Source organism: Wyeomyia smithii, chromosome 3, assembly GCF_029784165.1.
Source record: "Wyeomyia smithii strain HCP4-BCI-WySm-NY-G18 chromosome 3, ASM2978416v1, whole genome shotgun sequence".
Taxonomy (NCBI): domain Eukaryota; kingdom Metazoa; phylum Arthropoda; class Insecta; order Diptera; family Culicidae; genus Wyeomyia; species Wyeomyia smithii.
Genome location: NC_073696.1, coordinates 169,190,948 through 169,215,036, shown reverse-complemented (window position 1 = coordinate 169,215,036; position 24,089 = coordinate 169,190,948). Strand labels below are relative to the sequence as shown.

At 37.9% G+C, this 24,089-nt stretch overlaps 2 protein-coding genes and 1 long non-coding RNA gene across 3 annotated transcripts; all 3 read left to right on the top strand.

Annotated features, from left to right (window-relative positions):
• The first annotated feature begins 1,153 nt into the window (after positions 1-1,153).
• On the top strand, positions 1,154-12,673 carry LOC129730000 (26S proteasome regulatory subunit 6B). The gene is made up of 5 exons (XM_055688940.1): positions 1,154-1,305; positions 1,363-1,440; positions 1,514-2,064; positions 12,004-12,489; positions 12,545-12,673. Exons 1-5 carry the CDS (start codon positions 1,273-1,275, stop codon positions 12,627-12,629), a joined length of 1,233 nt encoding a protein of 410 aa, XP_055544915.1. The 5' UTR covers positions 1,154-1,272; the 3' UTR covers positions 12,630-12,673.
• A 1,770-nt stretch (positions 12,674-14,443) lies between these two features.
• On the top strand, positions 14,444-14,896 carry LOC129728829 (deubiquitinase OTUD6B-like). The gene has a single exon (XM_055687295.1). It carries the CDS (start codon positions 14,444-14,446, stop codon positions 14,894-14,896), a length of 453 nt encoding a protein of 150 aa, XP_055543270.1.
• Positions 14,897-18,109: 3,213 nt separating this feature from the next.
• On the top strand, positions 18,110-18,740 carry LOC129732279 (uncharacterized). The gene is made up of 2 exons (XR_008729221.1): positions 18,110-18,406; positions 18,461-18,740. It is a non-coding gene; the product is annotated as an uncharacterized LOC129732279 (long non-coding RNA).
• Positions 18,741-24,089: the final 5,349 nt, after the last annotated feature.

Sequence of the window (24,089 nt, the reverse complement as noted above, 5' to 3'; positions counted from 1 at the left end):
CTACGGAACTCCCCAACAAAATCCCTTACGATTTTGTAAACAACTTTTTGACAGTTTCGTAATAAAATCCCTTACGAAACTGTCAAAAAGTTTACAAAATCAATGCTGCATTTTTCGAGTGGGAACGAGACACATGCATTTTGTACCAACTTTTTTGGAAGATTTCTTCCTGAGTGTTACGTATGTCTTATGTATGTGGTGACACTGCTAATAACATAAAGTGCGGAATACAGAAAACACTTGGGCAATATCACAATAGATCTAATCTCAGGTCGCAGTGATGAGCTCACACAGGGAAAAAGGGATTTTGTTGAGGGCTCGAGTAGAGCCGCTATGAAGAAAATTCATTCCGTGCATTTTCGTCGAGCAGTTCATACTGGTGTTACGGGCCGTTCAATAATTACGTAAGCATATTTTTCCACTTTTTCTGTTTGCCCGTGTTTGCCCCATGGTAAAATTGGAGAGTGACAAACAATTATCTTTGACCAAATTTTTATCTGTCAAAGAGTGCCAAATATTTGACGCTTGGTCAAAGAGTGTAATACAGGCTTAATTCGAGTTAATCATCCTTCCGTAATTTTCTTTTTATGAATTTTACCGTCCACACTTTCATGAACATGGTTATTTGAACAGCTGCATTAACAATGTTTTTCTTACGTAAGATATTCGATTCATAACCCCCCCCATCCCCTGTAAGACAGCGTAAGAAAATTGCACTACCCCCCTCCCCCCCCTACTTGCTTACGTAATTATTGAACGGCCCCTTAGTACCGGGTGATGTGGGGCAGAGTACCAAAAAAAATCGCCAGTGTTATGTATGTCTAAGTATGTGGTAATAATATAGAATAAACACATAAGCGCATTAAAAGAATGCACCTGTAGTGTTTTCGCATGGCAGATTTATACCAGTGTGTATGACAGATTTCGATACAAGAAGTATAAATTCTATTCATTTTCGGTGTAAAATGCGTTCTTTCCACCACAAGGGAGCGCTGCAAAATTCACTGAGCACTCAGCAGTTTTCGAATCACAGATGACATTCCGTTCTGTGACAGAAGGGCTGATTTGCGTCAAAAATACGCATATTTGGGTCGTTTTGTTTATCTGTGTAGATTCCAAGAAGATTTTGTCTGGGTTTTCGAGCAGTTGTTGATATTTTTCAAAAACATCTGGCATCTCTGGTTTTCGTTTTAGTGTTTCATTTTCACGAATTGCAAGTCACTGAAATATTTTTGAAGTTTTTCTGGCTAATTGCTAGACTATATCTATCAAATGGCGGAAATGGAATTCTTGACAATTGATAAGGTTTGTAACTCGTAGATTATGTGACTGTATTCCCTGTTTAATTTATTTATTTTTTAGGATGAGTCGGACATTCGTCCAACGAAAGATACCGCACTAGACGAGTTAGACCTAGAAGACTTGTACACCAAGTATAAGGTATGCTTAAACATGCATAATTTATCGTACCTAACTAGGCAATGTTTTACTAAGTAGTTTGATTGAATTACAGAAACTTCAAAAAATGTTAGAGTTTTTGGAGGTTCAAGAAGAATATATAAAAGATGAGCAAAGAAACTTAAAAAAAGAGTATCTCCATGCACAGGAGGAAGTTAAGCGTATCCAATCTGTTCCACTAGTTATCGGACAGTTTTTAGAGGCAGTTGATCAGAATAATGGTATCGTGGGATCAACCACAGGATCCAATTATTTTGTTCGCATTCTTTCTACAATTGATCGAGAACTGCTAAAGCCTTCTGCAAGTGTAGCATTGCATAAACACAGTAACGCTCTAGTCGATGTATTGCCTCCCGAAGCCGACAGTTCAATCTCTATGTTGCAAGCAGATGAAAAACCAGACGTTCAATATTCGGACATCGGTGGGATGGATATGCAAAAACAAGAAATTAGAGAAGCTGTAGAGTTACCTCTAACACATTTTGAGCTGTATAAACAAATTGGTATCGATCCACCCAGAGGTGTTCTCATGTATGGACCTCCTGGTTGCGGTAAGACTATGCTAGCTAAGGCAGTAGCACATCATACTACCGCAGCATTTATTAGGTGAGTTCTCTTTGTAATTGTAACAGATCGCAGCCATCATTCGAGCCTAATATGAACAATAAACATCCACTGGCAAATAAAAATGATCGGGATTCGCACATTCTACATGTACCTTCATATTTATATCGGCTACAAATGTCTCCAATACAAATTACAAATTTTATTTTCATTTTATGTCACCCCTTTCAAAAATTGAAACGTGAAGAAAAAAAGGTTCATATCGTTTTGTTAACATTATTGGTTCTTCGACAAGCGTTTATGCTGAATTTCGCAACAAACAAGTCTAGTGACAGCGAGAGTGTCGCCAATAAGCAAACAACATTGTTAACAATGATTTTTTTCGTATCGGTGTTATTTATTTTTCGCTCTCCCCTTAACTGATAGCCAATTTCTTTATTCCACTGCGTCAAGAAAAATCTGCCGAGCAATAAGGAAACAACATCGCGATTTACGACGCAAAAATTTTGCTGAACTGAACTTGTTATATTTTGTTGTGTATATTCAACCAATCATAAACTCGCTTTCCCTTCGCTGGTGGTTTCTGGTTTACTATAAATAGGCATGTGTGAAGAAAAAATACCTTCAATGAAAATTTGTATGCAAGTACACTCTCACTGTCACTGGACTTGTTTGTTGTTAAATTGAACATATACGCTGTCGAAATTATATCGGCTTAAGTACATGTTCATTATTTCGAGTTTAATACTGGTGCAACTTGAACCCAAACAAACAATTTGCTTAAAATTCAAAAAAAGTTAAAGGGTATGTGCTTGAGTGCACAAACGTAGGCTTGCCGTGGGACTATGGTGGGTGTAAAAATTTAAGGTGAAACGGGACGTGGTCGCGATCAACTCGAATTTTGCAATCTAATTTTCTCTTGATTTATGAAGACTACGTACATGAAACTTTGATTAATTGTTTTCACAACTGTTGCATGCCTGAAGTAGCCATTTGAGTGCTGTTTATTTAGTGGAAGCCGAATTTTTTACGATCAAAATACAGAAGTAAAAAGAACTCTAACCTCAAAATTGTATAGGAAACGGCCACAATCCCGTTTCACGTTCCAATGAAAATTCGGGATAAAAAATACTAATCAAAAGATATTGCTCTTACAACACTAGGCAATGTTAACGTGTCCTTAAACGCAACTTTTACATGATTCACATACCTGTCAAAGTTAACCCTTGCATGCCCGGTGCAATTTTTCATATTTTCGAAAAATTCTTCTAACTCAGTCAAAACTCAATCAAATTTGATCAAATAAGTTTCCAAATAACAAAAAAAGTATTGAATTTACTTAAAGTAATCTTAGTTGAGGGTTAATTACGTTAAATTTAGAGGAGTGAGTAAAGTTTGATAAAAGCTCAAAAAATGTTATTTTCAACAATGATCATTCCATACCATTAAATAAATACTGATGAATTCGCAGGAAACCACAAAGATTTCAATTTCAGAGCTAGTTTTTGAGCTTTGCAACAAACCGAATTGAAATCGGTTTAACGACGAGCAAATAAGAGCAAATTTAGCAACAAGCAGCTCGTGAACCAAAATAAACAAATTTTAACCTGAAATATCGTTATTTTCGTTTCCAAACTAGCTGTAAATGATATTTTTCAGTACAAAAATCTTCATTTATCTTTAGTATATCGAAAAAACAACACATTGCCAAAAGAATGTATACAATGTATACATGGTGATCAATTTCACCCCAATTTACCTCGTAGTACCTTATAGAATTATCGAATTTATTTCATGAAGTAGACGATAGAAATGTCACCAATAGCCATAGAGGTTTACTGGAGCACATACCAGTACTTGTTTTAAAATTATACTGTTTCGGGAAAAATGTACATGAAGCTAGTTAATTGGAAATCGTTATAAAAATTGATCAATTTCACCCCGTTCCATGGTATATAACACACACCAAACGTACAAATACCCAGAGGCGACGCGTGACCAAGTGGGCCACCTGTTCAATCGACATTTGCAACATTAAAACAACAGTATTGCGATAACAGATTTTTAAAGTTTTATTTATCAACATTTATTTATATAACAAAGGAATCCTTCGGTTTACTTTTAACGCAAACTTGTCGATAATATCGTCGTAAAATAATGGCGTCAGCATCATCTCATGGAGTAAATCTTTCTCTACAGCCATCATCATAATACCAAATAATCGATTCTGGCCCGATTTAGAGCGCAAATAATTTTTGATCCGTCGGAGAACCGAAAACGTTCGTTCGATGGACGCCGTTGTGATAGGCAATGTCAGTATCATTCTGGCCAGCCGAAGCGTTTCGGAGAAAGTTTGATGCAGGTTTTGTCCAAGGATAAACGAAATTAAATACAATATATTTATGGGACGATAATTGATACCGTTGCTATCAGTGACCGTTTCGCCAGAAACATCAATTGCATCATTAAGCGTTCTGTAGAAATGATGCTCTGCTTTGAGCTCTTCGATAGAAGCGAGGCAAGCCTTGACGTTACGTAAACATTCTACTACGTCCAATTCTTTTGTTTGCAAAATTTGATACAGAACATCTGTATGTGCAAAAATATTAGCAAAAAGTTTGAGCAAGAATACGGTATTGAATTCAAGCATGAATGCGTGAAGACCTCTGGCTGTAGTACAAGTTTCAGCATCAAAGACACTGTAGCCAAGATAAATCTCACCTAAACATTCATTAATCGCTGCATAATTCGAATCAATTATTTTGATCATACGCGAATTATACGACCATTTGGTCTTGCAAACATTTGGTATGTGGGTCTCCATAAATTGCTTTAATGTCTCGCTGCGTTTAGGTGACTGCGAGAAAAATGCCGCGAGTGATGAGATCGTGTTGAAAAACCTTGCTGATTTCTTGTTATTTGTGCACGAGTGAAGTAGCACCAAATTAAGCACATGTGCGCGGCAGTGGATATATCCAGCTTTTGGAAACCGTTGCTTCACCAATGTTTGCACTCCAGATTTGTCCCCGGACATTACAGCAGCTCCATCATAGCTCTGAGCTACAACTTTGTCACCATCAAGACCAAAATACGCTGCTATTTCATCAACGTGTCCGGCCAACGCAGCGGCGGTTTTGTCACTGCTAACGTCTGCCAATCTAACGAGCCTTTCAACTGGTGTTCCTAAAATTTTAATGAACAAAAAAATGTTTGAGCCTCGTTGAATTGAAAAAAAATCAACTATTTGTTAACATATTTGCAAAATATATTTTATGAATATTTCTTGCCATCGGGCCGTAAGTAGCGCAGAGTACAAAATAGTTGCGATAACCGAGCCGTATCTGTTGATTCATCCTCATAATGGACACGAACTCAGCATCAAGAACTTCTCTTTTAATTGTTTGAAGCATGTAGCTTTCAATGCATTCTATAAGCTCGTTCTGGATTCCTCCCGACGTTCCGCTGAAAACTTTATTATTTATAAAGTCCTGGAATGCTGGATCCCTGGCGGCGATCAACGTGCAGAGGTCTTTATAATTTCCTCTGTTCGTGGAATCGGAACATTCATAATGTCCGCGAAAGGCGAGACCGTGAGTGCCAAGGAAACAGGTGATCTCAATTAAAGTTCGCATACCCTTCCGGTTTTTCGTTACTTCTTCGTTATGCTTATTGCGGGTGATCTGCCGGCTATGGTCAAGTGCTTCGTCTATCCTCATTTGCCCGAACATCGATAAGGCAAGTGAATTATTTATGTGATCTTTAGAGCTCGAATGCGTTTTAATTGACGCAGAAAGGTGATTCAGATCACTATATCCTTCCTTGCTCCAAACATTTTTTTCATTGGCGCTACGGAAAAGCAAACATGGCCAGCAGAAAAGTTTATTTAATTTCGCCGATCCACACAGCCATTGCTGGTCATACGATGACACATTAAAGTTGCGGGACATAATTTTCCCCTTCAACTTATACGTGGATTTTAATTGTTCCATAGGTGGACGAGGAACCGGACGTCCAATAACTTTAACTTTTTCTTCCATGGTTCTGGCGGCAAACGGGCGCTTTAGCATTTGCTCAATAATGCAATGATCCATAACGTTGTCCATCTGGAAATCCACGCAAACAATCTCCAGTAGGTATATGGTAGTTTTGATGATTAATTGAAATATATGAAGTAATTAAACTTTACTCACCACGTATCGTTCCTTAAACGAGATTGAAATTTCACACAAGAAAGCAACAGAAATTTGAAAGATGGAGCAATGGTAGTCTTAGCCGTCACAAACAAATCAAAAGCAACCGTAACGTGAGCAGTCAAACATGTACTATACCATTCTAGTTACCATACTATGGTTCAAGTTATTGAATGAACAACATCGAGAAAAATGGCTTGAATCGAAACCACACATCAACGAAAAAACACCACTACATCTACAATAACCATGAATGAATTTGTTCGATTTTTCATTTGTATCGCACTCAGCGCTGCGCGACACTTTTTTTCTCACGTGAAGAATAATGTCATCAATGAGGAAATACATGAAAACCCTTCGCTGCACTCTCGGCTTTGCATCGACCTGACGCTCGCTTGAGCGTTGAGAGCTGTGTACTCTCGCGGCCTCTCTCAAATTTCAATGAACGAACATCAAAGAATGGTGGGCGTGGGGGTCGGCGTCGGCGGTATCGTTTCCATCGGCTTGGTTCAACATAATTTTTGAACCGCAAATGTCATTTTTACGCAAGGCTGCGCATTACTAGTGGTGCACGCTTTATGTACATAACTGGCTGCGTACGCTATAAAACTTGAAAATGCAGAGGAGTGTTTGAATGAATGCTAGTTCAGATAAATGATTTGAACAAACGGTAGTCATTACTGCTTATCTCGTTGTGTTGTGTTGTATTACGGGTAAGCTGTGTTGCGGGTGGGTTGAGTAGTGTAGAGTGAGTTTAGCCAGGTTATATTCTTCACGGTGGAGAAATAAATAGAAATTGAAATTGGTGGAAATAAATTGAAAATCAAAAAAATTTTCGAATGTTCGAAATAACATTAAGGTTACAAGAAAACTTAATGATGTCAGATCCATGCTACAAATGAGAAATAATTCGAGTAATTGTTCTGAAATTGTCTACCTGTCCTATGAACAGGTTGAACAGGTGGACGAGACGCCTCTGCAAATACCATACATGATAATCCATGAACATTTCACAAAAAAAAACACATACACCTGTCATAAACCACAGCACACACACATACACACATACACACACACACTTACAAACAAACATATACACACACACTTACATACACAGTTACACACACATACACACACGTACACACATACACACATACATACACACACACGTTACCAGGGGCGACTCGTCCATAGGTGCAACCTGTGCATTGTACACGGGAACGTCAGGTGAAAAATAAATAATGTAGTGTAATGGCTGATTGGAAGCTGTTTTTTAATTTTATTTTTAAATTGTGATAAAGAGAATAGCTTCCGTTTTTTCGCGGACATGATTGTGATTACCTTTTCAGAATTTGTAGTTGAACATGTCGGTTAAAAAGCCACGAGTCGCCCCTGCACGTTACTTACACATACACACACGCTATTCACACACTCACACGCTACTCAGACACACACGCTTGATATACGACACACTATACCTACACTATCGGCAGCATCCAAATGGCTTCTAAGTCTTCCAATGGTCCCTTCCTACGGCTTCCAATGGTCCCCAGTGGCGTTCACGTTCAATTTCGGGCTGTATTCCAACAACGATATCTGAATTTGATTACCCTTGGTGGGGTCCAACTCAGATCGAAGAGAAGCCGAACTGTTCGCCTTGACGGTCGACCAGGGAATGATGTTTTCTCAACACGGAATGTCCTTTTATAGCGTCACTCAGTGTGTAAAACTTGGATGATTGGGGGAAGAACCAATCACGTGGGAGCATCTCTGCTTTCTTTCTTCGTCGCTTACGTTCGGTTATGAATGCGATGCCAATTGGTTGGCATTACTAGCCAATGACTGAATGCGTGAAATCATTTCGTCTATGTTTTTGAAGTCTGCGTTAGGGAAATATACCAATCGTATGAAAAATTTATGTGGATATTCGACCTTCAAACTTTTTCACAATTTTCATGGAGTAATAAGAAAATGGTAACTAAAATTATCATGTTATACAAATCTTGTATAGTTTGAAATCGAAACAGTTGTTTGAGCGTTATAAGCATCTAAAATCTTCCATTCCGCCAACCAAAAACGTTACATGTTCAATCCAGTTTCCACAGAAGGTACCTTAGTATAGTGAAGAAAGACGTAGTCCCACGTCAAAAGAATTTAACCAGCAAGCATTTGATCAACATAACAATTTAACCAAAATTACAAGACTTTTATCAATCAGAATTTACTCTATCTTGACTTCATCATCCAATTATGTTGTTTTATCATACACTAAGTTGGTAAGATAAACTATTTTCAAGAAGGGAGGGAGAGCTCATCAAAACTTCCCACCCTCTCCATGGCACAATGCCATGGAGAGCCAGGTGAACACTCACCAATAACCTGTCGATCTTCCTAACAGGAAAACGTCTGTACATATTATCAGTCAAAATAATATTTCGCTCACTGTATCACGAACAAGCAAGATAACACATTAAGAGGTATTGCAATCAGGTACAATTAAGGATGTTTTTGTTTTTACAAGTTTCTAATGTTCTATTGCTAAACAATGAATTGAAAATGCTGCAAAAGTGCTCCATCACAGTGATTTTTAAATGGTGGTTCCTCAGGACTTCCATCGTCACCATCAGTTATCCCGCATAATCAATAATCATAAACGGATGATTATCCATATGGTTCAACGATAACTCATGTAGTCGGGACTATATCCCGAACTAGTTGTTAGGCACGTTTTATAGTTATAGATTATGCGGGATACGAGTCGAATAAAAAGTTAGTCAACATTGCGCTTTTAGAAGAGACCTGGCACCTCTGACATGTGAAACCTAGTTTTCAAATAGGCGGTTTTATTCATCGCTCATCTCTCTCTCTCTCTCTCTCTGAGTATCTCTAATCACAAGCTATTGCGAGCATATAGGTGATGGAGAGATAAGAAAGGCATTAGGTACAGGGCCAAGAACCCCCTCAGGTGGCGCAAAACGATGAGAGCGAACACGCACTAGAATGGAAAGACGCAATAGAGGAGCTTCACCAGGCCTCGCCACCGAACTGGAGAGATTATGCTGTCTATCACGAACGACCGTTCGCGGGAGAGCGGAGAGCCATACTATACTAGTGCGCGGTTGAGGAGGAACAGATAAGCAAACAATCATTTTTTTTACTATTACCCTAAATTTTGTTTTTGCGCAATTTTTTTTTCAAGCGATTTGATTTTGCACGATTTTTTTTCACGCGACTTGTGACATGGGAAACATGAATCAAGATATAACATACACAAACATAGATACATACACAAACATACACATACATACGTACATACACACGTATGCACACACACGCATACAAACTTACACGCGCACATACACACACACACGTACCTTGTAAATTTTGTGAAAACGACGCTATCCTTTTATTACACGATTTGTTCAAAATTACGCGATCTTTTTTACATGATTTGTTCAATTTACGCGATTTTTTTTTTGCGTGGACGCATCAATCGCGTATAAAGAATTCAGTGTACTATTATGATGATTACCATTATTATCGGTAGTATAATTAATATAATCAAAATGATTGTTATTGTTGTGATTATTATTTTAGTATAGTATTATTACAGTTGTGATTGTGATAATAACAGTTATTATTATATTTGTTCACAAAATTCATGATTATAACTGTAATCATAATTAAAATTATGATCATTATTAACATTGAGACCACAGCGGTCATTACAAATTCATAACGATCAAAAGCAGCGCAATATATTACTATATTTTTACAAATAATTGGATTATCAGTGGCGTCTCGTGGATTTGTATATTGACTGTGCATTAGAGATGGTCGGGTACGGGTATTTTTACCCGATACCCGTACCCGACGGGTTCGGGTCGGGTTTCGGGTAACGCTTAAAAATATTTTTCGGGTTCGGGTCGGGTACGGGTAATTTAAAAACCAAGGCTTCGGGTTCGGGTCGGGTATTTTAAACAAACCTGACTTCGGGTTCGGGTCGGGTACGGGTTTGAAAATTCTCGATAAGTCGGGTACGGGTCGGGTACGGGTAACAAATCTCCCATACCCGACCATCTCTACTGTGCACTCAAGGTTGATCAGTGTACCGAGAACAGATAGCATCAACCAAATCCTTAGGAAACTGCTCGCGATATCCGCTAAACTTAGAACAGTCCAGCAGACTCAAATAGCGGTCCAATTCAGAAATTATGCGTGCCATCATTGCGTTATATTTTTTGAAGTATTGGTCATATCGATTTCCGTCGTGTGTTCACCAGTAATTTGCAAGCATTCCTACCAGATCTCTTTGTACTTCTTGTCCGTCTCTAAATTACTAATGTTTTCACGAGTATTTCTCACGCTTTTGCCGCATTCAATGTTGTCAAGTTTCTTCATTTGAAGAGTTTGATGCAAAATATCAGTGAACGAAAATACTGCTGAAAATACTTTCAAATAGAAGATGGGGTCAAATTCAGGCATGAAACTGTGTAACCCCCTTGCTAGGGAACAAGTTTCGCCGTCCCATTGAACGTCTCCGAGATACATTTCGTCCAAACACGTGGTTAGTTCAGAATAGTGAGCTTCTTCAATATTAACCATTCTGGATGTATATGCCCACTTCACTTTACAAACGTTTGGAATTTTACGCTGGATACAATCCTTTTCATTACACGAAAAATACTATTAATTTTACTTACCATCTTTCAAACAATATCGGAAAGTCGGATGAGATTTTCTTGCAACATCAGTGGTTTCATCGACCACCACAGAAATAAATTCAGCATTTTGCACTTCCCGGAAAATTTCTTAATAAAAGATCCAATGACTTATATAAGCTCGTTCTGAATAAAAGCGGATGTTCCCGAAAACACTGAATTGTTGTTGACGAAATCAGTGAATGCCACGTCTCTGGATGCTATGAACTCACAGAGATCCTTATAATTGTCTCTATTGACGGAATCGTGTTGTTCGTTATGACCTCGAAAGCTTAGACCATGCTAGCCAAGGAAACATGTTAAATCAGTTCGGGATGTGCTTGGCTTGGACGCGTGTAATCGTTTTCATTGTTAATATTATTCCTCACCGTGAGAAAAGACACTTGTCACGCCCAGCCGCATACTGCATGGCAAGGGCCTCAGGCCTCTGTCATGCCGAGTGCGGCGCGGCGCGAACTGCGTCTTTTCTTACGGTGGGTAATAATATCAGCAATGAAGACTCACGCGCGTCAGAGCAGATCCCGAACTGTTTCGCCGCAGTTCGCGCCGCGTCGCACTCGGCATTACAGAGGCCTCACTCAGTTTCCCAAGTTGCATTCAATGCTTGAATGAAGCAGCAAGCGAATTGAAATTAACTTATGGTAGAGTGGGTAAAGCATGGTCACATGTATTATTTCATTTTGTGCAATACAAATGGTACACAGCGAGCAACACTAGTTGATCATTGAAACTGTTTGATGGATTTTTTTAGCTTTTGATTTTTGTTTGATATTCTTGAAATTGACATGAAGCCCCCATTTATAACACCTGGTGTAGTGCTCATAGTGCCACTGTGGATTATTAATCAAATCTTCTTTAAGAACAAAAAACTTATCTATTACAAAAAAAAACGGTAAAGTCTAGGCCCTCTGTCATGTGCTGATTGAGAGAAATTTATCGAACAATAGTAAAAACATATTTGATGATCGGTTTTTGGCTATTTCACCTTATATTCTTTACAATTCGTGTAGTTGATTTTACTCCAAAGAAACACCAAAAACTAATAATAAACCCTCTTTCTCTCTTTGTAGGGTTGTAGGTTCAGAATTTGTCCAAAAATATCTAGGGGAAGGTCCGCGCATGGTACGTGATGTATTTCGTTTGGCCAAGGAAAACTCTCCAGCAATAATATTTATTGACGAAATCGACGCCATCGCTACCAAACGTTTCGATGCACAAACTGGAGCTGATAGAGAAGTGCAGCGTATTTTATTAGAGCTGTTAAACCAGATGGACGGATTTGATCAAACCACTAACGTTAAGGTTATTATGGCTACTAACCGTGCGGACACTTTGGATCCCGCTCTGCTTCGTCCAGGCCGTTTGGACCGTAAAATTGAGTTTCCTTTGCCAGACCGGCGTCAAAAACGATTGATATTTTCAACAATTACTGCCAAAATGAATCTGTCCGAAGATGTCGATCTTGAGGACTACGTTGCACGACCAGATAAAATATCTGGAGCTGATATTAATGCTATCTGTCAAGAAGCAGGCATGCACGCTGTTAGAGAAAACAGGTTCGTTGATGAATTATGTTAAGTTACATAAAATTAATTCGAGTTTTTTTTTCAGGTATATTGTTCTTGCAAAAGATTTTGAAAAGGGATATAAAAATAACATAAAGAAAGATGAAACGGAACATGAATTTTATAAATAATAATTTGTTTTGGCAGAATACATAGAAAGTATGAAACATTAAAAGTTGTTATTTTTACTATAATTTATTTATTTCACAATCACCCTGGGCTTGGTGGCCAGCCTTAGGGCGCGTACTCCCGGGTGGCGGATGGGAGTGGAAGATGAAGAGAAATTATGGCTAAATCTGCCCCCCGGCAATCTTCTATGTGGGGGGGGGGGCTCCGTCACTGCTGCCCTAGTTTTGAAGAGCGCCTCTCATGAATTTAACGTACCAAAAAATCTCTCAATTTTCTATGATTCCATTAGAAATCCATTTATAAATTAAATGTGATACAATAATTTTTACGAATCGCACAATGAAATAATTATTATCGGATTTTCACATCCATTTTATTTGATATTCATTTACGTCTAACATGTGTCGCAAAAATTTAAATTTACCGGCAATATTGCGAAATACATTTTATAAAGTAAATATATAAAACCGCCATGTTTCGAAACCAACATAAATCTTATCGATTAATCCAATGAAAAATACACGTCGCCGCACTTCTTGTCAGTTTACTTGTGAAATTTTGTTTTGACGTTTGGATTTGGTATCGAATAATCCAGATGGTTATTCAAAATGGCTACACCACGAAAAGACGGCGTCTTGTTGGGCGATTGGAAGGATATTTGCTTATCTCCAATGGGTAAGTTATTTTTCTATACTTCATTTGAGTTCAAACTTACATAGATATTCACAACTATAGATCACGACGAAGAAATTGGCACTTATCAAATCGTAGGGCAAACAACGAACAGATAATTGGAACTGGGATCAAGTGGCCAACGTTGAACCGGTAATTTCTTTTTTATTAATCATTTGTCAGGAATAACCGACGTAATTCATTTTTGCCTTAATTTTTGGGATTGCCGTTTAACAGTCAATAACCAAGTACAAATTTGCTAAAATAAATATTATTTTTATAATAAATTCTAGTACCTTTCATAAACAAACACTTCGATTTGTTTTCATGTACATATCATATGAAAGAAACAGTCCCTTTAGTGAAGTTATTTCTATAGGATAATAACAAGGAATGCATGAGATTTTCCTATGAAATTGTTATTGTATGTCAAGATATAAATTATAGTATTTCCAATGAGTCTAATGGATTATATGTTCTTTAGTTTTTAAAGGGTTTTCTTATCTTTTTTAAAAGCTTGGTAGTAATGTGAGTCTATCAGACGATCCTATGAAGAATGCATGATACGTTTTCGATCACATCATTTTGATTGGAAGTTCTAATAGTGCAAATTTATAACACTCCAATATAATATGAACAGGTGAGATTATTTCAGTGTACACATGCAAAATGTGCCAAAAACAATATCGATAACGAATTCTCTCAACTATAATCTAGTTGATCGAGATCGCTATTAGCCCCAAGGCTAAGCGTGCGATATTGTTTTTATATGTATGCATGTATGTATATGTATGTGTGTATGTATATGTGTATGTATATGTGTATATATATGTATACATATGAGTACACGTGTGCGTGTATGTGTGTAAGTGTGCATGTATGTGAATATGTATGTGTGTGTATGTATTATGATTTGAAAATGATTTTTATAGGGGTGCTCCCCAAACATGCTTTATTACTAACGCGAATTCAAAGGTAAACCGCCATAGCCGTCTAACGGCAACACTGACGGGCAAAACACTGCGAAGCACATAAGGACCCCCATCAAAAATTTCAGCTGGGTACATGTGAGATTTTTTTTCTTGTCCCACAGCAACCTCAATTCATAGTTTGGACGACAAATATTAGAGTTAAGTGTAGTAAAATGGAACAAATGCGCTACGACGATGGAGCGATGTTGGTTAGAAGAATACCGGGAGATGGACACTGTTTGTTTGCAGCACTGACTGCCCAGTACTATGGCTTAGAGGTTGGTTCGCGAGAGCACACTGCCAAAGTTTGGCAACTCAGGAAACAGGTTGTCAGACACATCAGAGATAATCTGGAGGAGTTTAGAATATCATTAGAAGACACAACAAGCGAGATGCATAACTTAGGAAACAACACGGAAGAGAAAATAGATTCATTTTTGAGAAGACTAGAAGGTACCAACCTATGGGGTGGCCAAGAAACGATAGCAGCAGCAGCATCTATATTCAACAGAAGAATCGATGTCTACTACGAACAAGATCCAATTATACAATTTAACCGGTGTGCGGCCGCAGCAGGAGTATTAAGAATCGCATACAGATCAGCTGGAAGAAATGCTTTAGGATAGATACGGAACCACTTCGATTGCGTGGTACAAAGACTGAGCAATGCACATTGTCGTGTCCTGTCCACCAATTTTTCAGATTTTCGCTCACAATAAACCGTCATTCTTCTTCAATGTTAATTATACGACTGACTCTGTTGTCTGTTAACCTGCTCCTCCTCTCTTTAGTTACTTTTCCTGAATTACCCTCTCTCTTTCTCTATCTCTCTTAGTCTTCTCTTATCCTTGTTCCCTACATCCACCCTTACGCCTACTCTGCATTCGAAAACAAAATAAAGACATATAATTCGCAACTACGAAGTTAAAAAAAAAGTTTAAAGGCTGTTCGCTCCTACGCGAACTCTTATATGCGATTGGCAAAATGTGTGTGATGACAAAAATATTTCCTTCGTTTTTTTCGCATGTAAACACCAAATAAATATCAGCACCTTCGTAGCCCCAATTTGAGTTTGATCGTTTCCCGAAATGTTTCTGATTGCCGAGTTCACACCCGAATCACTAATAGCGAATTTCTTTATTCACAGAGCCCACCTGGGGTTATCTGGCATCTCTTTCTTACATCGTAAACCGCAATATTGCTTCTCTATTCTTGTGAAAGTTTCCACTGACTCCCTTTGTAAACTCTGAAGCAGGACTGGTAAATGAACCCTTTGTAAACTCCGCAGCGGGACTGGTTTAGAACGTGGGCGCCACCCCATCGACCAATATTAGAAACTGTCATTGATTATAGTTGATGCTGTTAGCAGACCATAATCTCGCGAATCGTAAAATTTTCCAAGGCGACACAAGACACTCGAATACAACAATGTCTCTTTGTCCGGCTCATCGACACAAGCTGAATTGTTCAGAATGTCGATCAACTCTTTCTCTTCCCCATCCTAATGCTGTATTTAATTGATTCACAGGCGATACAAGCGAACCTGCAGGGTCATCCACGCCAGTGCAGAAGACTCGTCCGCCACTCTGATCAATGACAATGAATTTGGTACTCGAAGAAGTTACCTCCGTCTGCGTCCAATTCTTCCTCAGCCCAAACGGCCGAACCTCGGAACGAATCACTGTGACTGTGGGCTCTGTTTTATGAAGCGCGTCAAGCCGTCGTTCATTTTATACCTTTGCTGGTCAATCCGTGACAATTATTGAAATACTGGCCTGTCTTCCTTGACTGGGCCAGGAAAATAACTACCAAAATCCTCGCTTATCTCGGCGGTACAAACATCCCTCGTCCCAGCTCATTTGTCCGAAGGTTTCACGGCGACCCAAAAGGAAAAAAACATATTTGCACTATCCAACCATCGCGCTTACATGCAGTCAAGTTTTTTTTACGCTGGTTGCTTATTTCTATAGGTAGCTCGGAAACGGTACAAGATATCGATCTCATTCTAATCACGTTTTCCGTTTTAGGACACACGTAATCATATATCATTTAAAAAAATCACAATTTTTGGTGTAAATACTGAAGATTTATCACATTGTATTTTGTCCTTTAAAATGACCACTATGATATTCGGTCAAAGTTGAAACGTTTTGGGACGGTTATCTACGTTATTTTTACAAATCAATTTTTGTCTTTTAACACGATTCCATACAAATTTGGAACGTATCCGCGCATAAAAAAAACCTGTGTGTACTCTCTCCTGCAACGCCTGCAACACTATCAATCGCTTTCCTCCTCCTTCCTTCCACTGCTCACCACTTGATTAGAATACAAGGAATACAGTCGAAAAAAACAGAGTGAGTAACACCAATACCACTGTGCGTGTGTACGGGCGTCTCTTAAGTCCCATCTACACGGTAAAAAATGATACCAAATCTGTGCCACTTCTCACCGTTCCAATCTGGAATACAAATTCCTTGAATCAAACCAATGAAATCAATGAAAAATTTGTTTGTTTGAATGACTTTGCAAAATCAATCAAATCCATCCAGAACCAATCCGGTATAATAAACTTATTTTTTCAGAAAGCTTGTCGTAACTCTCTACAATTCAAGCTACGGTAGCCGAACACAGAGTATTACCACTTGAATTTTCAGATTCTGATTGACGAATGTTACATTTTTTTGACATCTGAAACTTAATTCAATCACTTTTACAAATACACACACGTACATTTTTCAACACGGTGGCATCTCTAGTGGAAATGGATTTTGATAAACTCCTCACGGGGAGTACACCCAGGGGACTACTTTTCCTCACAGGGAATTTGCTAACACCCTCTCAGGGGATTTACAGTTCGTCACAGGGAACAATATAAACTCCTCACAGGGAGATTACAGAAATACCCACTCAAGGGACCTTATTTCCTCACAGGGAAACCATCGAAATCATCACAGGGAATCAAATTAGCTCCTCACAGGGAGTACGAAACCGTATACCCTCTCAAGGGACTTTATTTCCCACAGAGACTATGCATGCTACCAGCGATACTTGGTTCCAACTTACCGGACTGCGCCATTGTCGTGTCCTGTCCACCAATTTTTCAGATTTTCGCTCACAATAAACCGTCATTCTTCTTCAATGTTTATTATGACTGACTCTGTTGTCTGTTAACCTGCTTCTCCTCTCTATAATTACTTTTCCTGAATTACCCTCTCTCTTTCTCTATCTCTCTTACTCTTCTCTTATCCTTGTTCCCTACACACATCAGGTGAATTACCAAGACATAAATGATGGTTCACTAGTACAGATGCCAATCAGCCGCATATCAAGAATGAGGGCAAACATAACAACAAATACATCGCAGCTAACAGACAGTTCGCTCACTAATGAATCAGATAACTTAGCCAAGCCTCAATGTGATGAGAACAAATTTGCATTCGCAAGCTGGAACGTTAGAGGTTGCTCAGAAGAGATCAAACGAAGCGCAATGGATAACTATTTCGCAATGCAAGGATATGCACTAGTGGCACTTCAGGAAACGCGTCTAGCAGCATGCTCGTTAGAATCAAAACACTACATGTGGTACAACACGAACTCGACAACATAAATCAGAGACAGAATGGGTGGTGGTACCACATACATAAGACATACGTAACACTGGCGATTTTTTTTGGTGCACGTTGCCCCACAGTACCCCGTACTTTCCCCTGTCAAACTGCTCGACGAAAAATGAACGTAATGAATATTCTTCTTCTCGTTTCTACGCGAGCCTCAAACAAAAAACGATAAGAACCTGTCAAAAAGTTGTTTACACTTTTTTTATTCATGTTGTCCAATCCAGTCTAATCCATCTTACCGAATTGATTACAAAAGTTTTCTCGTCATACTTTTCAAGGATTTAAAAATTTGAATAAGTTCTTCTGTACTTAACGGTTTGAAAAAAAAAAATGAAGATATTGACTCCAGTGGAAGTGGAGGCGGCAAGCAGGACAAGCATTATCGAATCAACCGACCAGTAATCATTCAAAGCCCATCGGCTGTCGAAATCCAAAACTAGAACGATTAGAGGGATGTGTTAATTTGATTGTTTGTTAAACTATTGACTGACAAGGAGGGAACATTTTTTCGAGAAGGTAATGATATTTGTATTCGATATTTAAAATGTATGTCTTATTCCACTCTTGCAGATCGGTTACCGGTGTACATACTTACAGTTTATCGACAGTATGTGACAAATTATAAACCATGCACAGGAGCGTTGAAATTCAACAAATGTCTTTAGAACTGCGGAATTCATCTGGCTATATTATTAATAGTAACTAAACAAACAAGTTACTTACAGGAACATTTGAGCGTTTCATATTTTTGATAAGATTAGTTTTATTGATAAGGATACTTTTGAATGATTTTCCAAACTGGTTTGTTTTTACTGCGAATAAACAGAATGAGTTTTCTTTTTCATATAAATTTTTCGTTTTTACTCAAGATATATGATAAGTTATTAGATTAGATAAGTATTAGGTGTTTCCATGAATGGTTATAATTACAATTGCATGTTAACGCTGGAATAATCCTATTTTAAGGGAAAATTGACGCATGACTTTTAAATCATTGAAAGTGCCAGTTTTTGTCTATAAATTTCCAATGAGTGTTAATTACGATACTGACACAGAATTAAGTTGTTAAAAAAATGAGAACAGATTCGCATTATTTAGAAAAAATTAGAGCAAGGTCACTAACAGCGAAGAGTCAAATTGACGCAGACTATCTTTCTGGGATTAATAACTAGTATAATAGCAAACAAACCCCACCAAATAGTCGATAATCAATCGGCTTCCATTGAGGACGTACACTTTACTGGCACAAAAACATTAAGCATTGCCAGGTATATGTGAGCCGTTGTGGAACAGAGTGGTCTATGTGCCATCGAGCAAATTTTTGAGAGAAGAAATTTTCGAAAAATCTTTTAACAAAGAAAACGATTTATCTCGTTCAAAATCGCATACTACATGATACACATAACATGTCCATGTCACAGTAGACATTGAATGTAATGTATCATGTTACAAATTACATGTTACTGAAAATGTTACTTATTCATGTTATATCACATATAACATGTTACAATTCACATGAGGCATGTTACGTATTACATATCACATGTAACATGCTATATGTTACATAGCACATGATGTTATACCGACCTATGTACATAGACTACTCTGTTCCGAAAAAAATGGCTATTCTGTTTCAGACGAAATTTCAACATGGTTTAAATCAGCTTTAAAGTACGATTTTTAAAAATTTTTTTAATCGCCCAAGTACAGTTTTTGAGTAAATGTGATGATTGCAAAAAACTCATTTTTGGAAAAAATGGTTTATTGGCCACTCTTTTCCGCAACGGCTCATGTTATAGTATGTTCCTGACGTTTCAAAGTTAATTTTTGCATAATAAAACCGGCACAAACCCAGTGGAATGAAGAAATTCGCTATTAGAAGCGCGTATGCTTCAATTGGAACACCCAGGTGAACATGCGTCATCAGTGAACGACGATTTCGGAGAGTTACAAGCTAAATTAAATATTCATACATACATGTACTTATCAGCAGACATATAACGCATAGTCGACTCTTTTTTTGTAATAGGGCCCATTTTTAAACTAGAAGGTTGCTATATTTGAATTGATGTGATATATTGACAACATATCGAAAAAAAGATTCGAATTCGAATGAAGAAAAAATCTATTGAAAATTAAGTTTCGTGGGGAGCTCCGTAGCCGCAAGGTTACAGAGTCCGCTTTGATAAGCGGGTGGTCGTGGGTTCTACTCTTGGTTATCAGGCCACTTAGTTTTCAAAGACCTTTAAGCATGGGTTTATTCTCAGGCTCCCCACCACGTACCTTTCCTTCAATCTGGATTCTACAGTACCCCTGTTGACTCTCCTCCTAACAAAAATATATCCCTATTATAATGAAACTGGTGTGAGTAACATATGAAAGTTCTCTCCAGGGAATTGTAACTAGGCGATATTGTTAGGATGGACAAAGGCTCGGTATAATAGAGTAGTAAGCTTGAAACGGAAAGGTAATTACACACAAGCACTGATATGAATGATAAGCGTATCCCTTACTTTAATAGTGTTAACGCTAATAATATGAAGTGCGGAGTACAGAAACACCTGGGCAATATCACAATAGATCTAAGCTCTGGTCGCAGTGATGAGTCCGCACAGAAAAAAAAAAAAGTTTCGTGGAGTAAACATTATTTATCATTTGCACATTTTTTTCACGTATATAAACTCGCTTTTGTAACAGCCATCAGAGAACCAGCTGATTGGCACACGTAATCACTCTCCCTGCAAGATCCTGGTGGGTATAACAATCTGAATGCATTTGAAATTACTCATCGTTAACTGCCATTGCTAAATCGTCTTCCCATCTGAGTTGTCGATAGCGTTGAAAATCCTGCAGAATTCTAGAAAATAAACAAGAACGAAATAAAGACAATTGAACACGAATTATGAAACTACCGGATGTGCGTTTTTCTGTTGAGAATACGATGAATTTCGTGGATCGTTCGAGTTCGTGGATCAATCATTTTTATATATTATCATTTCTTCCTGAAGCTTCTCATGCTCGAGAGCCTCTTCGCGGCTATCGAGTTTTTATACGCTAATGAAAATCTTTAAGCCCCATTCATGTATTAGCACAGAGTCCAAAAATTCTGTATGCTGCAAAAAATACAAAAATATACAAAATATATGTGTGAAAAAGAGAACATTGATTCATACCATTCCTTTTTCTTGTTCCGTTAGTAATTCATTTTCTAAATAAAGACTCATGCGATATTGCTGCTCATCAGTAAATATGTTCGATATTTGGTACCATTTCAATATATTTTCAATTTTTGATAAATGTCGCCCATACTTGATATATTTATCAAACAACGTTCGAAGCTCAAACTTGTACTTTTCGTACGTACTTGCAATAAAATCTATTGAAAGATCGTGACAATCTCTGTAAAAAAATAAGGAATAAAAACATGCTTTTTGTTGATTTGAGCTAATTTAACCGATGAGTAACGATTTTTTTTCCCCGATCAGGAAATGTGGCCACAAGCTCTTCGAGTAACTGGATGCTCTTTCTTGTTTGCTCCATATTTGCATCGTCATTACCAACATTTGACGAACCAGCACGTGCAAATATGCCTTTTTGCAGACGAGTTTCCTTTCTTGTTACATTCTTCGATTTTTTTGTAGGTGATTTTCGCTTTGTTATCCGGGTTAAAACCTTTTGTCGAATTCGTACTTTGGGAGTTCGTGTTTTAGAGCTGCGTTTTCCATTGTTCGGAGGTAATTGCATTCGTCTTGCTTTACCAAGTTGTCTAAACCGTCTCGCTCTTCTGTTATTTATTGAGCATTGCATTTTGCGAACTTGCCCATTGATGAGAGTATTGAGAATGCAGTTTATTAATTTTTCATAACATTTTGAACAAACAATCTCACTGTCCTGTTGTATATATTCTCTGAGCCGTGCTTTAACAGAGAATCGGCTTTCACGAAATAGGTCGTAAAACTTTTCTTTAAAAATGAGGAACAATTGTAGTCCAATATCACGGGCAACTTTATTGGGAATTGAAATAGTTTCGAATAACGTTTCATTCGGCAAAATATAAAGCTTCCGTCTAGCTCGTTTTTATCCAGAATTATCATATTTTGACGGCATCGAGTATGCACGAGCTTATAAACCGCATGACCAACGATGTACACGACGGCATTTACTTCAGCTGCATCTAGAGGTTCTATGTTTCCAAAATCAATCGGCACGAATAAACGCATGGAACAATTCTCACTTCCTGGGCATTCCAGAGGATCTTTTTCAGAGTCCACGGTACTTTGACCTTCTATCATATTCTTCGAATTGTCGCCTTCACAGTTAGCGTTTTCAACAGCTCGTAGGCCATTAAAAATACTACAATACTTTAGTGCTGCTGCGAAATGCAAAGCGTTGGGAGAATCATTAGATCCACAAGCCCATCTTATAATGGAAAATTGGTTCTCGAGCGGATCCTGGCAAAGATTTATTGTGCATATGTAGGAAACTCCATATTCTTTGCTTAAATTTTTCCAAAGCATAGAAAGCGCTTTTATATTTTGCAGATATCCATTTAGGCATGGTGGGAATCGTTGTGCTTTTGTCAATGTGTTAGCACATTCGGCTGCTTGTGCTGCATCGAAACAGTAGTTAGGTACAAATTGGAGATTTTTGATTAGTTTTTCCATTTTGTTCAGAAAATCCCAATGATCACTATTTTCAGCTATTGCAGCACGCAACGGCTGTAAGTAAAACTGTTTAAATTTTCCATCTAATTCAAGAGCATTTTCCATTTCAAACATAAAAACAGAAGAATGAACACTAAAACCAGACAAAGAAAGTCAACTGTATACTATATAAAGAATATTCATGAATGAAAAGGATATCATGAATTGACAATTAAATAAAATAAATATAGCTGTAAAGAAAAGAGATAACATTCAACAGTAATTAACCATAACCTTTGTAAATTGTAAATTAACATTAGGATTTAAACCATTTCGCTAGTCGGTCATTTAAAAAGCATAATTTTGAAAAACTTTGTATGACGAACTTGAAGTCCTTAGGTAGAAATACAGCAGACTAAAACACCGGAGCTGTGAGTGCGTGCACATTCTCAGCAAATTATCACACAGCTCCAGTGTTTGTGTCTGTTGTGTACTACTTGAGATTTTCAAGCCCGTCATACAACATTGTTCAAAACTGTGCTTTTTGATGTCGGTCTGCTAAAAAATGACCACGAATAATAAATATATCCTTAACCTAACTATAGAACCACATACAAAAAGAGGAAAATTAAAATAAACATGTTTCATTTACGAACCTTGGCCGAGTTAAACTTGAACCGAGAGTTGAAAACATCAAAGAGTTGGTCGAAAAGCTCTATAAATAAAGCAGTTGGTAACACCTCTTTCTCCAAACATTGCAATTCAACGTATGTGTTGATAGCTTTAGCAGTGGTTCCACTAAGGGTTTGCGTTGCTAGCTTGACATTCATCTTTGAAAACGCAGGAAGCTCGACCGCTTTTTGAGTAAGCTTCGGAACTAATCGAGGCATTTTTGAAATATCCATTTTGTACAGTTCACGTATGTGTTGGAAAGAAACTATTTTGTCCTGGAAAAGTACATTCTTGTTGAATAAATTGTTTCGTAGCGACTTGAACAAGTGCGGAGCGTCGAAAAAAAACAATACGGGATGGCCATCTATATCGAACATTGGTTTATCAACTGTAACGCCTAATGCCCTAGCAGTCATTACATTGGTCGGATGTTGATCCATCACTACGCCAACCGGTATAAATCCTATTTTAAACATAGTTCTCACAGCTTCTTCAATTATTTCTTGTTGTCGTGTACAGCTAAGAGTTGTATTTGCGAGAAAGTATCCGAAGGTCTGAAAAAAAAGAGCATTATAATAGATTTTTTTATTGTAATGTAGGAATGATCTATTCCAGCGGTTCTCAACCTTTTATGTCCGCGTACCCCTTGGCGATATTTTTCAAATCAATTGTATCCCCTGGCTAAGAAACGTTCTCACAGAGTGAAAAAGAGAATGATAGGTCATGTTGTGGTAGCCTAGTTCAGGTTTCAAACTGAACTATGGTTTATTTGATTGCTACAATCATGTTTTAAGAGCAATTGGACAACAAATGAAGTATTATAAAAAAATGTTTTGTTCGCCGTTACTGATTTTTCGTTCGCGTACCCCCTGAAGGCTGTCGCG